We start from the raw sequence: 14952 nt of genomic DNA, 5'->3' as shown, positions 1-14952 counted from the left end.
TCACCTCAAGAGATTTGCCGGGCAGCCACTTGGAAATCTTTGCACACATTTGCTAAGCATTACCGTTTGGACGTCCAGGACCCACAAGTGGATTCTTTTGGCAGCAGTGTGCTTCGAGCCGGACTCTCCGGGTCCCACCCCTTTTAGGGCAGCTTGGGTACATCCCAGCAGTCTGGACTGATCCTGGTACGTACAGGGAAAGGAAAATTGGTTCTTACCTGCTAATTTTCGTTCCTGTAGTACCAAGGAACAGTCCACATGCCAACCCATGGGTATATATATGGAGAGTCCGCTCAGCTACTTGTGTTTTTTCTCTTTACAGACTTTTTCGAAGATGGTGCACCTATACTATGCCTCTACGTAGTGGTTGTTTTTTCACATGTTCTGGTTTTCTTTCGAGGTTAAAGTTTGGATATAGTCATTGGTTATTAAATTTACTTCATTCTGCTTTGATATTGATTATACTGAAGGATCGTAGGTAGCACACTAGGTTATCTAGGGGGTGCTTTTCAGCTTTTCTCTGACTCCATCTGCTGGAAGGGAGGCATAACCCAGCAGTCTGGACTGATCCTTGGTACTACAGGAACGAAAATTAGCAGGTAAGAACCAATTTTCCTTTGCCGATGCAAGCCTCTTTAGATGGAGGATGGTGTGGTAAGATCAGTCTGCACAGGGCCAGTGGTCGAAACAGGAGGCCTCATGATCTTATCAATTGGTTAGAGACAAGAGAAGTGCATTTTGCGTTGCTTGCCTGTCTGCCAAGGTTATGCAGCCATCCAGTATGGATCCTATCAGACAATGTGACGACGTGGCCTATGTCAACCATCAAGGCGGAGCCAAGAATCAGGCAGTGGCTCGAGAGGCCCGGGATTTGATTCTCTGGGCAGAGCAGAACTTGGAGCGGCTGACAGTGTCTTATATCTCAGAGTGAACAATGTTAAGGTAGATTTTCTGAGTCAGAGAAAGTTAGACTCTGGGGAATGGGAGCTGTCGGAGGCAGTGATGTCTCATTCACAAAAGATAGGGGTATCCCGACCAAAGAGAACACCAAGCCATCGCAGTTTTACAGCTGTTGAACAGAACACGGTATGGAAAGAATCTGAGCTCTGGTGCTGCTGTGGACTCAAAGGATTCTTCTTTGTCTTCCCTGTGTGGCCTCTGGTGGACAAGGGATTATGGAAGATAGAGAAATGTCCAAGAGATCAATATGGCCATAGATGGACCCCTGAGATTCAGACATTGGTCAACTCTTTTCCACCAGGGCCAAATATTTTCGGGTCAGGCAGCTCACTTGTGTCTCGCAGCTTTGCTTTTAAGAGGTTATTTCCGCCTTATTGCAAACTGGGCAACCTTCTACATCCTTGATGTATTTGCAAATTTGGAGGATCTTTGAGTCCTGGTCTGCTGTTGACCGAGTGCAGCCTCAGCCGGTTCAGGCTATGGTGTTGCATATTTTGGCTTTTCTACAGGAAGGTTCAGGTCAAGGGACTGGCCTTTAACTCTCTGAGAGTCCAGGTAGTGACATTGGGTTTCCTCCTGCGTAAGGTGCAACGGTATCCTCTGTTTGCAAATCTGGATGTTATACTGTTCCTTTGAGGAGCTAAGAACTTGCGTCCGTGGGTGCGAAACATTTGTCCGTCTCTGATATGAATCTAGTCCTTAGAGGATTTTGTGAAGCTTGGTTTGAACCACTAAAGAGCGCTACGGCTAAGGACTTGACTCTTAAAGAGGTTTTCTTGGTGGCTGTGTTCAGCCAGGAGGATTTCGGAGCTCCAAGTGCTGTCGTGTCGAGATCCCTTTCTACAGATGTCTGATTCGGGGGTATCTTTATGCATGGTGCCTTCTTTTCTGCCTGAGATAGTCTTGGTGTTCCATCTTAGTTAGACAGTGCAGCTTCCAGCTTTTCCGGATTTGTATTCCTCTACATCTCTTGTGGGGGAGCTTAGGCTCTTGGATGGGAGGCATGCATTATTGAGGTATCTAAAGGTCACTTATGATTTACATAGATCGGATCTTTGTAGATCATATCATCTCTTTCTACTGTGGAGTGGTCCAAAGAAGAGAAGTAAAGCTTCTAAGATTACAATTGTGCAGTGAATGAAGAAAGTGATCTAATCGACTTACATTTCTAAAGAGTGCCCGCTGCCGGGGGGTTTAAGGGCGCACTCTATGCGTTTTCAGGTGACTTCCTCAGCTGAGTTACAACAGGTGTCTCCGCATAAAATTTGCTTGATGGCTACTGGGAAGTCATTGCACACTTTTGCTAGGCATTATCACTTGGATGTCGGGGCTGCAGCTTCCATGTGCTTTGGCGAGAGTGTTCTATGAGCGGAGTTCTCCAGGTCCCACCCCGGTTAGGGAAGCTTTGGTATATCCCAGGAGTCTGGACTGATCCGGGTATGTACAGGGAAAGGAAAATTGGTTCTTACCTGCCAATTTTCGTTCCTGTAGTTCCACAGATCAGTCTAGAGACCTGCCGATTTTACTGGGGGTGAGAATCCGCCACTCATACTGTTGCTTTGTATATAGTGCAGAGTTGTTGGAGGTTTTCAATGCGGATCGATTATGTTAAATTTGGGAAAAGAGTTTTCCATTGTTTTTTTAGGAAACTTCATCTTCCTCCGGCTCGTTGGAGGGGAGGGAATTTGCTTAGAAATTTATGGTTGTTGCTGCTATCTTGGTTTGGGTACAGATCAATATTGAGGGACTGGAGGTGGCACTTTGGGTTATGTACAGTGTCAGTGAAATTTTCTCTGTCTCCATCTGCTGGCAGGGAGGCAAAACCCAGGGGTCTGGACTGAACTGGAACAAAAATTAGCAGGTAAGAATCAATTTTCCTTTGCCGAACAAGTCTGAAGTCCGAATATTGCCTGCAGAGCTGCTGCTTGCCTGTGGATAGAAAATTTTTTTTTTTTTTTTTTTTCATTTATTTATATATTTGCCTTGACTTAACAAACATGAAATAGTTTATAACATAGTCTGTTTTCATACATCTTTACAGAAGAAATACAAATAAGAATATATCCACATTCTAGTATAAACCATTCTACTGTCTCATATTTATAAAGCAAAAAGGACCACCAGGATTAAACATGAGCATCCATAAAGTATTATACTAATTTCCAAACAGTAGGAAATATAAAGCAGATTATCTTTAACTTATTCCTCAAATAGCTTGGGTGTCATCAGTCTCGCTTTTGCATTTATCTATAAAAACCCTTAAATGCTCAGGTTCATAAAAAACATATTTGTTATTCTTGTAAGAAAATGTACATTTACATGGATATTTAATGACCACTGGAATTCCTAATGATTTGGCCTCTTGCATCATTACTACAAATTTTTTTCTTCTTGCCTGAGTATCCTTTGTAAGATCTGGATAGATCCATATTTTTTGATCATAATATTTTTTTTCACGATTCAGAAGAAATGTTCTCAAAATCATGTCTCTATCCATTTCATTCACAAAGGATACTAATAATGTCCCTCTGAATTCTATTTGTTCTTCAGAGGGTGCCTCAAGAAAAGCTGTCAAATCTGTTTCTATATTAACATCTGCTACCCTAAGTTCATTGCTAAGTCCCTTATTAGAGACAAAATATATTTTTGAAAAAACAGGAATTTTTTCCAATGGTATTGAAAGAACATTCACCAAGTATTTCTTAAGTTGTTCTTTAGGTGAGATTAATTTCATACTTGGGAAATTTAACAATCTCAAATTTAAATATCTCAACCTATTCTCAATTCTTTCATAATTTCTTTTCATTAACTCATCTGACTTAATCAGATTAACCTGAATTTCCTTTATCGATGTTAACTGATTTGAAATCTCATTAATCTTTACTTCATGGGTATCAACTACAGAGTCAATATCCTTCACTTTATTATTAGATGCATTTATAGATTTAGTTAACAATGTTATAGATTTATCCATAGTCATTATGGCCTTCCAAATAGTATCCAACGTGATCACTTCAGGTTGTACTATTTTCTCCATATTGAGATCAGATGGCCCCCCCCCTTCCTGGCAAACCTCTGAGATCTTTAACATTTCTGTTGCCAGGTCTTCTTCACATCGTTCTGATGGTTTTTTTCCCTTATCAGGAACACTTCCCAGATCCTCCTCTAAGTTCATGAGCATGCATTCTGACAAATGCTTCTCATGAGCTGAACTTTGGATGTGTCCTAGGGCTGGGTGTGAAGGCGTTTGAGGTGCTCCGGGGCTTAGAGAAGTCTGAATGTCCAGGAGGGTATGGTTTTGCTCACCTCCTATACCCTCAACGGACCCAGCTCCCGGTGTTGAAACTGCTGCTGGTGAGAAAAACCCCTCTATCATTTGTTGCATTAGGGGGGGTTGCGCTGGTATAGAGGAGTCCATACGCAAACGCCCCTTGCGTTTAGTATGAGGCATTAGTGAAAAGTCAAATTAAGAGGGCTCTTACCTCACTAGATTTCCTTATAGAGATCCTCTGGTCCTCTGGGAGGTTGGGAGTTTCGAAAAGATATTCCCCAACTTTTACTGATTACTTCTCCAGCCGTCGAAAGCAAGTCGAAATTAAGTCGCGCGCCCCTTTGACGGCGCGCGGCTTAGACGTCGCGCCGGCGGACGCTACGCGCCGTAGCAGCGGCGTCTTTATAGGCAAAGGCTGGTCTCAGCTGATGAAGTCGAAAGGGCGGAGCAGGGCAGCAGGGCCGGGAACCTCACCCCAAACAAAGTTCTTTTCTCCTCTCCTTTCCTCGTAGGAATGCCGCAGCAGCGGCGTCTTTATAGGCAAAGGCTGGTCTCAGCTGATGAGGTCGAAAGGGCGGAGCAGGGCAGCAGGGCCGGGAACCTCACCCCAAACAAAGTTCTTTTCTCCTCTCCTTTCCTCCTAGAAAATTTTAAGTTGTTTCCTTTTCTTCTTTTAATGGAAGTATCTTTCTTACGGCTGGCTATAGATGGAATATTGATGACTAGCTAGAAGTCTGGCAGCAGAGCTTGGAGTACTTGTGCGTTCCACATAGCGCAGAAGAAGAAGCGGGGAAAAGCAAGGCTGACTAACCGCTCTAGTGGAGCAGAGGTAGATCCGGCCCTTATCATATATCATTACTGGATATACGCCAGATCAGCAGGGCTGAGTCAGCTTGTCTTATTCCTTTCTGAGATTTCAGGTTCTAATTTTATTTTTTTAGGGAAAAAAGGTACGTTTCTAAACACAATAGGGTGGGAATTTACAAAAAAGCAATATAGAAACCTGTTAACTTTCTCAGCTTATTCTGGAACTCTCTGGTGACTGCAGTGCAAGTTGTGTGCGAAGTATATTCTTACGTAGTTGAAAATTATTTCAAAGGCAGGGTAGGGTCCTCGGTCTCGTGGCACTCGATGCAGCTTTCAAGACTCCAGAGGGGAGTGCATGCGGCTCGGAGCATCCGGTATGCAGTCACCAGCTTTTTCTTGGCTTTCCTTGCTCTAGGGATCTCTGGAGAGACTGATGCACGTTCTGAACAGCACCGCCCCGCACTACATCCGATGCATCAAACCCAACATGGACTGCCAGGCTATGACCTTTAAAAAGGAAGAGGTAAGGTTTTTCTTAAGAAAAACCATAATTCTTATGTTCTTAACAAATATATTCATCCCTTGGCCGTCTGCAATAAGCTTGATTTAAAGAAGTACAGAGTATAATACCTGAAGTATTAATGCGTGCATTCACCGTTCCTATTTTTTGTGTTAAAATTTTGCTCGTCTAATATTTCAATTCTCCTATATGTTATTTTTTTGTGTAGTTGCCGAAGAAGTAGTAATATGTTTAGATAATATAACCTGCTTTGGCATTTTTTCTAACATTTCACGTTCTACAGTAGCTCTCAATTTGATTGATGCCAGTTGACATTTCATTTGGTCTTAAAAACAGAGACCTTTAGCAGCCCTCATATTCCCGAATGTTGGTGCTGGAAACTGTGGACCAGTATGTCATAGATAGTTGAAATGCTTAAGTAGCGACCTCGTGTATTTTGCTGCAGGTTCTCAGTCAGCTGGAAGCTTGTGGCATTGTGGAGACGATTAACATTAGTGCAGCTGGATTCCCCATCAGGTAGGGCCTGGGGATAATTTATTATTTATTTATATATATATATATTTTTTTTATATTAAAGTATTTATTTATATTTTAAACCTTCAAAACACCTCATCCATCGACCTTGTACTAGTATTGCATTGTGGGGTAGATAATTAAACTTACTTGTGGTCTGACAAGCATGATGGGTAGTTTTTAACTCGTATAGCTTGCTAAAATAACTAAAGCAAAGGGGCGTGCATATAGTTTTGCTTTGTCTTCCTCCCATACCCCTTAAAAAAAAAAAAAAAAAAAAATTACCCACAGAGAATTGTGCCTTGCTTTCTCTCCAGGTAATATTTCTGTCAGAAAGTATGAACGTAGTTTTGATTATACAATAACTACGTGTGTTGTTCCATCCCCCAGGAATGCCTCTTAACAGTGCAGGTAAAATTACCCACATTAATTTAGCTCACCTTGAGGGTGAGTAGTAAGTAATCCCCCATTTCTGTGGGTGAAAGACCTTTTGATTATTGCCCTCTCTATCTGCTCATCAGAACATTTATAATACTGTATTTCTCTGTCCCCTTCTGGTTGCCGTCCCTACCCTTTCCACCATCAGAAGTCTGCTGGATATTAATTAAACATTGTTTAACTAGAGGTAGGACCTGTCAAACGCACATTCTTCCCCAATGCCAGTCATATTTTTGCCTGTGCCAAATAAGACAGCATCCGCCATGGTAAGACTTAAAGCTGGAAGAAACTTGCCCAGCTGTGATCGCCTGCATGTATTGTTTGCCTGTAGGATGCCCTTCCAGAGTTTCATGCAGCGTTATGCATTGATGAGACCGACTCCATCCAAGTCAGGAGCTGAACTGTATGTAAAGAGCAGCCCCTCCGCCAAGAAAAAAAGAGGTACTTAGCACTGGTTTCAACATGTTACATATTTATGTTTCTGGAATTTCACTCACCGTTCTCTCTGACTGACCATCAGGAGGTGTTTGCAAGTTAAAACCAGACAACCCCCAAAAGTGTCTCGTTCATGTGTTCTGGTATCAAGTAGCCAAAGAGCCAAACTCCCTCTCTTCCCCCTCCCCGCAAGACATAAATGTTGAAAGAGAGGATGGGAGTTATTTCAAGCAGAAAAATGCAAATAGGAAAACTTGAAAAATGTAAAAGCCTTAAGAGCAGATTCCCTCTCTCTAAACCTCCCTGTTCCCCTAACATGCATAAGAGAGAGGCTGAATGTGCTGCTTTCACAGAGCTGCAGGCCGCTGACCTGCTCAGATTTTGATTTACAAACAAAGGGATAGATTAACTTTATTAATGAGAAGGGGTTCCTTCCCTATTTCTGCACTCCCAAGAAGCCCTGCTCACTGAGGTTATATCCCGCCTGGCTGTAGCCCTCCTGTCTTCATTTTAGAAGCTGCAGCTGAATGGTGCCTAATCCTGGAACAGCGCGTTGTGAGGGATTTTCACTTGTTTTGTTTGCAGCATTTACTGTCTTCCTTCTCTGTCTTCTCCAGCCGTCTCCCCGCTCTTTGGCCTCTCTTCTTGCCTGTCACACGTTCTGCCCTTGTAGCTTCACGGACTCCGCCGCTGGTCTCTTCCCACTCTGCCCTTCTGCAGCTTTCAAATATTGCAGGCGCTCTCTTAAGAGAAAATGGCTTTAAAGTGCAGCAGATCTGCAAGGTAAATGTTATCCTGTATACTGCTCTCCAGCTCTGTTCTTAAAAGTGCCGTGCCTTAATCACCCAGCATCTGTGCCAAATTAAAATGGGTGGTTTTGGGTGGAGCTGTTCTGTAACTTCAAGCCTAGGCCCACCCGCTTTCCTGCCGGCATTTGTTACACATTCACTTGTGCGCACAGAAGCATGAAATGCAGATGCATTCTGTCTGTAACCAGTGTGGTTAGGCCTGTGGTCCCCTAATTTGTCCTGGAGGCAATGGATCTGGTTTTCAGAATAAGCACGTGGCAAATTTGCCTTTGCTGGATCTCCAGTCCCATCCATATTCAGTGAAGTCGATATTCAGAGCCCTTTGTGCATTTAACTTTTTAAGTTATGTGCACATCTGAGATTAGAATATGCCCCTCTTCTCTTCCCCCCCCCCCCCCCCCCCCGTCAAACGTAAAATTTCTTTGCATCCAGTCAGATGAATCCAGAACAAGTGGATTATGCACCTCTACCAGCAGATGGAGACGGAGCAAGCTGACATCACAGTATATACACCCCTGCAGTGAAATCAGCCTGCCAGTATTCTCCATCTCCAGCAGATGGTGGACGTGCATCTCCCTACTGGGGATTGCTTCGATTTAAAAAAGGAGAAATAAGGAAGATTCACCCCGCTGTCCTGTGGTGATACCAAAAGGTCCCTCCCCCAGTTGAGAATTCCTGAGGTGATTTCCGTGGACCCTCAGATGACTACTTTGGTACAGTAGCTAGTTTTTCAGCCAGTGTGGACTTAGCTGCTTAAGCGGCTGAAAGGCAGTGAGTGCAGGAAGACGAGCGTGACTGTGATGACTTATGCCTTCTCCCCTCGCAGCCATAGACCTCCTCTGTACTCAGCCGGGAAGGCCTGAGCTTAGGTAAGTTAAAAAGAAATAGAGACAGGAGGGTTTTTTTGATGTAGGGCTTCCAATTTCCTCCGGTCTCTTTGCTCGGCATGCCATTCTGACATTCGTACCACTCTGGGAGGTCGAGGGATGTGGGCAGCCTGGCGGGTTGAGCAGCCTCTGTAGGCTAGGTCCCGCTCTAAGGCTTTTTCCCTGTACGTACCCAGATCAGTCCAGACTCCTGGGTTTTGCCTCCCCTCCAGCAGATGGAGACAGAGAAATTTTGATGGACTCTGCCATAAATACCAGGATGCCACCTACAGTCAGTCAGTATTACTCTGTCTCCAGCAGATGGCGGATGCAAAACCTACAGTCTGTGATATTACTTAGTGTTGGCTTAGGGTTAATTCTAGCCTAGTTAGGTTTATGGTGAAGAGGTATTTGGTTTAAAAAAAAACAAAACATTAAAGGCGACAAGGTTAAAAGTTAGGCTTCAGGAGACAGTCTTCCGCCTCCCAGGGGGTTGCTAGGACCTGAGGGGACCATCCCCCCTGGTTGCAGAGGCCGCTGATGTGCGGGGTTGAGAAACCTATTTCCAGCGTACTAAAGTACTGGGGGTGATACCGGAGAGCCCGGCTCACTCCCCCCAGTAGGATCGGGACCTGGAGGCTTGGCGGCAAGTAAAAAAAAAAAAAAGTTTTATTTCCAAATTGTGCCTTTTTCTCTGTCGGGGCTCTCCCTTCCCTCCGTTCATGTTGGGCTTCCCTCGCTTCCTTTTGCCGCATTTTCGTCGGGTTGTGCTGGGGGAAAGTTTGGTGTTTATTTTTAGCGATGCCGAGGAGAGCCGCGTGCGCGGCTGTCCAGGGACAGCCTTTGTTCCTCTTGCCTTTCAGGAGGAGAGGGAGCCTCCGCGACCCGTCCGAGGGTCTTTATGAGGGTCCAGACTGTCTCCGGAATTTTTGGGGAGCTACTGCCTTGACTCTCAGCCCGTTCCCGCTGAGCATGGGAACGGGCGCCATTTTGGATTTGCTTGCGGCAGTCTGCACGGCAGTGAATGCAGCGGGGGGGGGGAGAGGAAATCTCCTGCTGCAGTTATCCCCGCAAAAGACAGCCCCTGAGAGGGGCGACTCTAGGCGGCCTGGTCCACATTGCTTAGGGGATATCCCGGCAGGGGATACTGATGATTATTCCTCAGATTCATCATTTAATTCAGACTTTGTGCTGTTGATGCACAGAGCTTTCAAAGTCAGAAAATCAGGTAAAAAGAGGGTGTTACGTAGCTCTGGGTTGTCAGACCCTGAGACCAGGCCCAGGAAAAAGGCTAAATTTGTTGAGGAGGCGGGTCACCCTTTGAGGTTTGGGGCACCTCAGGCTGTTTTGGATTTTTCTTCAGACTCTGAGGAACAGGAGGATCCGCAGTTATCTTCCCAGCCCCCGAGGGGGGTGGAGGGGGAAACAGATCCAGCGCAGGGAGGTCTGTGGGGATCTCATTGAGCGGATGGCGACGATCCCAAGGTGGTCAGGCTTTTTCGTAGGGATGAATTGGGCCCTCTCATCCCTGCCATTCTTCCGGAACTGGGTATTGAGACTCCCCAGGAGGAATCCCGGCTAGGGGCTACGGACCTGGTCGTGTTGGGCTTAAGGGGTCTGCCTTCCTCTTTTTCCTTTTCACTTTTCAGCCACCGATTTACTCTTTCGGGAGTGGGATACCACAGACATGGGGCTGAAGGTGGCCAAAGCTATGGATAAGCTGTATCCTTTACCAGAGGAGGCTTTGGAGCTTCTTCGGCTCCCCAAGGTGGATTCGGCAGTTTCAGCTGTTATGAAAAAGACCACCATTCCAGTTACCAGCGCAACTGCCCTCAAGGACTTGCAGGATCGCAAGCTGGAAATTCAGTTCAAGAAGATTTTCGAAGTCTCAGCGCTCGGGGTTCGTGTGACTATATGTAGCAATTTTGCTTTGCGAGCAGGCCTTCGCTAGGTTCAGCAGCTCCTGGCCAACGAGGTATTGGAGGAGGAAGCCCTCCAGGCGGGGCGCCTGGAGTCTGTCATTGCTTATAGCGCTGATGCTTTCCATGATTTACTCCGCACTTCAGCCAGAACCATGGTTTCCGCTGTTTCGGCACGTCGTCTGTTGTGGTTGTGTAACTAGGCGGCAGATGTCTCTTCTAAGTCCCAGTTGCGTTATCTGCCTTTCAAAGGAAACTTGCTATTTGGTCGGGATTTAGAGGAGATGATTAAACTTCTCGGTGAAAACAAAGTTCACAAATTGCCTGAGAATAAGCCCAAGGGGAAAAGCTCCTTCCCAGCCCATTTTCGGGTAGGAAGGAATAGGCATTTTCGACTGGCCAGGGCATTGGGTAATTCCCAACGATAGCCTTCCAGGAGGCAGCCATTGTGGAGCCAGCCCTTTTGAGGAAGGGGACCAGGAAGAGATGGCTCTTCCCAAGGCTGCACCAAATCTGCCCAATGATGCCAGGCTGTTTCGCTCCTCAGAGCCGACCACTGGGGGCCGGTTGACCCTATTTTTACGAGGAGTGGACCAAAATTACATCCGACCACTGGGTCTTAAGTATGATAAAACAAGGTTACGCTTTAGAATTGGCTCATTCACTACGAGAATTGTTCGAGGAAACCCAGGAGTCTGGACTGATCTGGGTACGTACAGGGAACAACCATTCGGCAGCTAAGGGAGGGAAGCTGGATTCATCTGACTGTCCTAAAGAAAAGGAAAGTATCAGGTAAGTAGTAATTTCTCATTTACTAACGTCCAGTCAGATGAATCCAGAACAAGTGGGATGTACCCAAGCTATTTCCAGTCAAAAATCGCATGTGCAAAGGCTGCTTGCTCCCGGGTTTGCACAATCAACGATAATACTTGGAAAAAGCATACATGTCGCAGCTTGGCAATTGTCAACGAAACCGAGATCTGGCCACAAAAGACCCTCTAGACCTCGGCCAGTCCTCAGGTAGGCGATGTACCTTATTCTCACCGAGTGATTGTATCAAATCCTCCAACTCCTTGCCGAAGAGCAGTTCGAGGAAAAGATGCTTGCAATCCAAGACAACACGTGCATCTTCACAGGCTGGGAGCCATCTGTCCAATCCCCATAGAAGAGCAGGGGACAGGCTGCTATTCCATTTATTTCATAGTTCCCAAGAAAGGCTTATGGGTTCCTCGTTTACGCATGGAAACTTTGCGCTCATTGATTGCTTTGGTGCACAAGGGGGAGTTCCTCGCTTCGCTTGATTTGACCAAAGCATATTTACCCATCGGCATCAGGCCAGACCATCAGATACCTGAGATTTTGTGTTCTGAGGGAACATTTCCAGTTTTGCACTCTGCCCTTTGGTTTGGCGACAGCTCCCCAGGACCTTCACCAAGGTGTGATGGTCGTGGTGGCAGTGGCTGTCCGGAAGGACGGGGTCCTGGTTCATCCCTATCTGGACGATTGGTTGAATTGGGCGAAGTCTGAATACCTATGCTGGGAGGCAATAGGTCTGGTTCTTCAATGTTTGCAATCGTTAGGCTGGATAGTCAATCTGTCCAAGAGCCACCTTTCCCCTTCTCGGAATTTGGAATTCCTGGGGGCGCGTTTCAACACACAGGCGGGAAAGGTTTTCCTCATCGAGGAATGAATTTCCAAGTTACAATCGCAGGTTTGCAGCTTGTTGAGGAAACAGGTGCCCAAGGTTTGGGATTATTTGCAGGTTCTTGGCTCTATGGCTTCCACTTTGGAACTAGTACCATGGGCCTTTGCTCATATGAGATTGCTACAGTCAGCCTTGCTATCCCGATGGGACTCACTGTCAGAGCGGTTTCGTATTCTCCTGCTGCTTACGAAGAAGGCCTGGGACAGTCTTTCGTGGTGGCTACTGCTGGAAAAGTTGAGGTGGGGGTAGACTTTGCAATCCTGCACTGGACAATTGTCACCAAAGACGCCAGTCTCCCCATGTGTCGGAACCAGTCTGTTCAGGGTCACTGGTCGCCAGAGAAGGCACTATGGCCCATCATCCATCTGGAGACGAGAGCAATTTGCTTGGCCCTACAAGCTTTTCTTCCCCTGGTGAGGGGAAAGCCGGTGAGAGTGTTGTCAGACAACGCAACTGTGGTAGCGTACATCAATCAACAGGGGGGTACCAAGAGCCAGGCGGTGGCTCAGGATCTGATCGGCTGGGCAGAGCACATCTATGGTTGCTAGCAGCCTCTCATATAGCAGGCACAGACAACATGCAGGCAGATTTTCTAAGCCAGCAGCAACTGGATCCCAGAGAGTGGGAGCTGTCAGAAGAAGCGATGTCCCTAATTAGACACAGGTGGGGCACACCATGCATGATCTAATGGCAACTTATCACAATGCCAAGGCTCCATGGTTCTTCAGCTGAAGACTGCTCTAACGTGTTTCCGCCTTGGCCGCTTGTGGGCAAAGTCCTGCAGTGCATTGAGGGGCATCTAGGTGATGTGATCCTCATGGCACCGGAATGGCCAAGACGTCCGTGGTTCGTGGACTTAATCAACCTGGCAGTAGATGCTCAGTTGAGATTAGCTCATATACTGAATCTCCTTCATCAGGGGCCCATATTTTCGAATCTGGCACATCGCTTTTGTCTAGCGACCTGTCTTTTGAGAGGCAGCATTTAAGAAAGAAGGGATACTCGGAGGGGGTTATCACTACTCTCTTACAGTCTAGAAAGACTTCTACCTCCTTATCGTATGTGAAGGTCTGGAGAGACTTTGAATCCTGGTGCATGGAGCAAGGAGTGGATTCTTGGCGAGCCTCCGTTGCACAGGTTCTTGCCTTTCTACAGAATGATCTGACTAAAGGGTTGTCTTTTAATTCCGTCCGGGTTCAGGTGGCAGCCTTGGTCTGTCTTCGAGGTGAAGAGAGAGGATCTTTGCTAGCTACCCATCCAGATGTGGTCTGTTTTCTCGATAGGGCCAAACATTTGCGTCCACCGGTTCGAAAACCATGTCCTTCTTGGAACCTTAACGGAGTCCTGAAGGTCATGTGTACAGCCCCGTTTGAGCCCATAAAGCGAGCGACCATAAAAGATCTCATGTTGAAGGTGGTTTTCTTAGTAGCTATTTGTTCAGCTCAGCAAATCTCGGAACTTCGGGCCTTGTCGCATAGGGAGCCCTTTTTGAGAATTTCTGATTCGGGGGTTTCCTTACAGACTGTCTCTTCCTTTCTGCCGAAGGTAGTATCGTCATTCCATTTAAATCAATCTGTGGAGCTACTGGCCTTCCCAGCATTAGATTCGTCGGCACCCCAGTCAAAGGAGATGCAGCATTTGGACGTGAGGTGTGCATTGCTTCGCTACCTGAAGGTCACGAACGGCTTCCTTTTATCAGATCATCTTTTTGTGCTTTGGAATGATGCAAAAAAGGGACAAAAAGCATTCAAAGCTACAATTATGAAATGGCTGAAGGAAGCGATTGGCTCTGCTTATATTTGTCAAGGTTGTCTAGTTCCAGAGGGGCTTAGGGCACATTCTACCCATTCCCAGGCAACCTCCTGGGCCAAGTGTCAGCAAGTTTCACTGCAGGAGATCTGCAAGGCGGCTGCTTGGACATCTGTTGCACACTTTCGCCAGGCACTACCGGCTGGATGTCCAGGCTCCAGGGGCCATGGGTTTTGGTGAGAGTGCTTTGAGCAGGATTCTCACAGTCCCACGCCTTTTAGGGAAGCTTTGGTACATCCCAGGAGTCTGGACTGATCTGGGTACGTACAGGGAAAGGAAAATTGGTTCTTACCTGCTAATTTTTGTTCCTGTAGTACCACAGATTAGGCCAGCGTCCTGCCCTTTGGTGTAAGGGGAGATTTGGAGAGTCCGCTCGATCTGCTGTTTTCCTTTGTAATTATTCAGAAGAATGGCACAGGTTTTGTTATTCCTACAAGGGGTTTTGATGTGAACAAAATTGGCTGCTGTTGTTTTCCACTTCCCACTGCTCGTTCGGGGAAGGTTCTTAAATGGTTACGTATTTATTTGCAGTTTTTATTTGGCTTGGGTTCAGGAAAATACTGAGACTGCAGGTGGCACCTTGTCTTAAGTGGCAGTGGTAGTAAAACTTTCTATGTCTCCATCTGCTGGAGGGGAGGCAAAACACAGGAGTCTGGACTGATCTGTGGTACTACAGGAACAAACAGTAGCAGGTAAGAACCAATTTTCCTTTTTATGGTCCTCCTCCATGGCTGCGTGTTATAGGGTTTACTGGTAAGTGTTCGTCCAGTTCGTAGACTTGTCTGAGCTCAGTGTTGCCTGTTGACAGAGTATTGAAATGGTTCTCTGTTTTTAATCAAGTTTTTTGCAAGTCTGTCCATAATTGCTTTTGAAGAGAATAGCAGCAGGCTGATGTCACTG

The 14952-nt window shown here is 46.2% G+C and overlaps 1 protein-coding gene across 3 annotated transcripts in view; it reads left to right on the top strand.

Moving 5' to 3' along the window:
• The window catches only part of MYO19 (myosin XIX), a 152479-nt gene that overhangs the window by 131203 nt on the left and 6324 nt on the right, over window positions 1-14952 (top strand). For 2 of the 3 annotated variants that reach the window (XM_029611651.1, XM_029611652.1), the window contains 3 exons: window positions 5454-5561; window positions 6004-6074; window positions 6841-6950. In XM_029611651.1, coding sequence (XP_029467511.1) covers window positions 5454-5561; window positions 6004-6074; window positions 6841-6950 — 289 coding nt within the window. Of the gene's footprint in view, window positions 1-5453; window positions 5562-6003; window positions 6075-6840; window positions 6951-7561; window positions 7728-14952 lie in introns of all 3 variants that reach the window. The other variant, XR_003858125.1, reaches the window with a different exon arrangement.

This window comes from Rhinatrema bivittatum, chromosome 8 (genome assembly GCF_901001135.1).
Source record: "Rhinatrema bivittatum chromosome 8, aRhiBiv1.1, whole genome shotgun sequence".
NCBI classification, from domain to species: domain Eukaryota; kingdom Metazoa; phylum Chordata; class Amphibia; order Gymnophiona; family Rhinatrematidae; genus Rhinatrema; species Rhinatrema bivittatum.
This window is presented reverse-complemented; position numbering and strand designations above follow the sequence as displayed.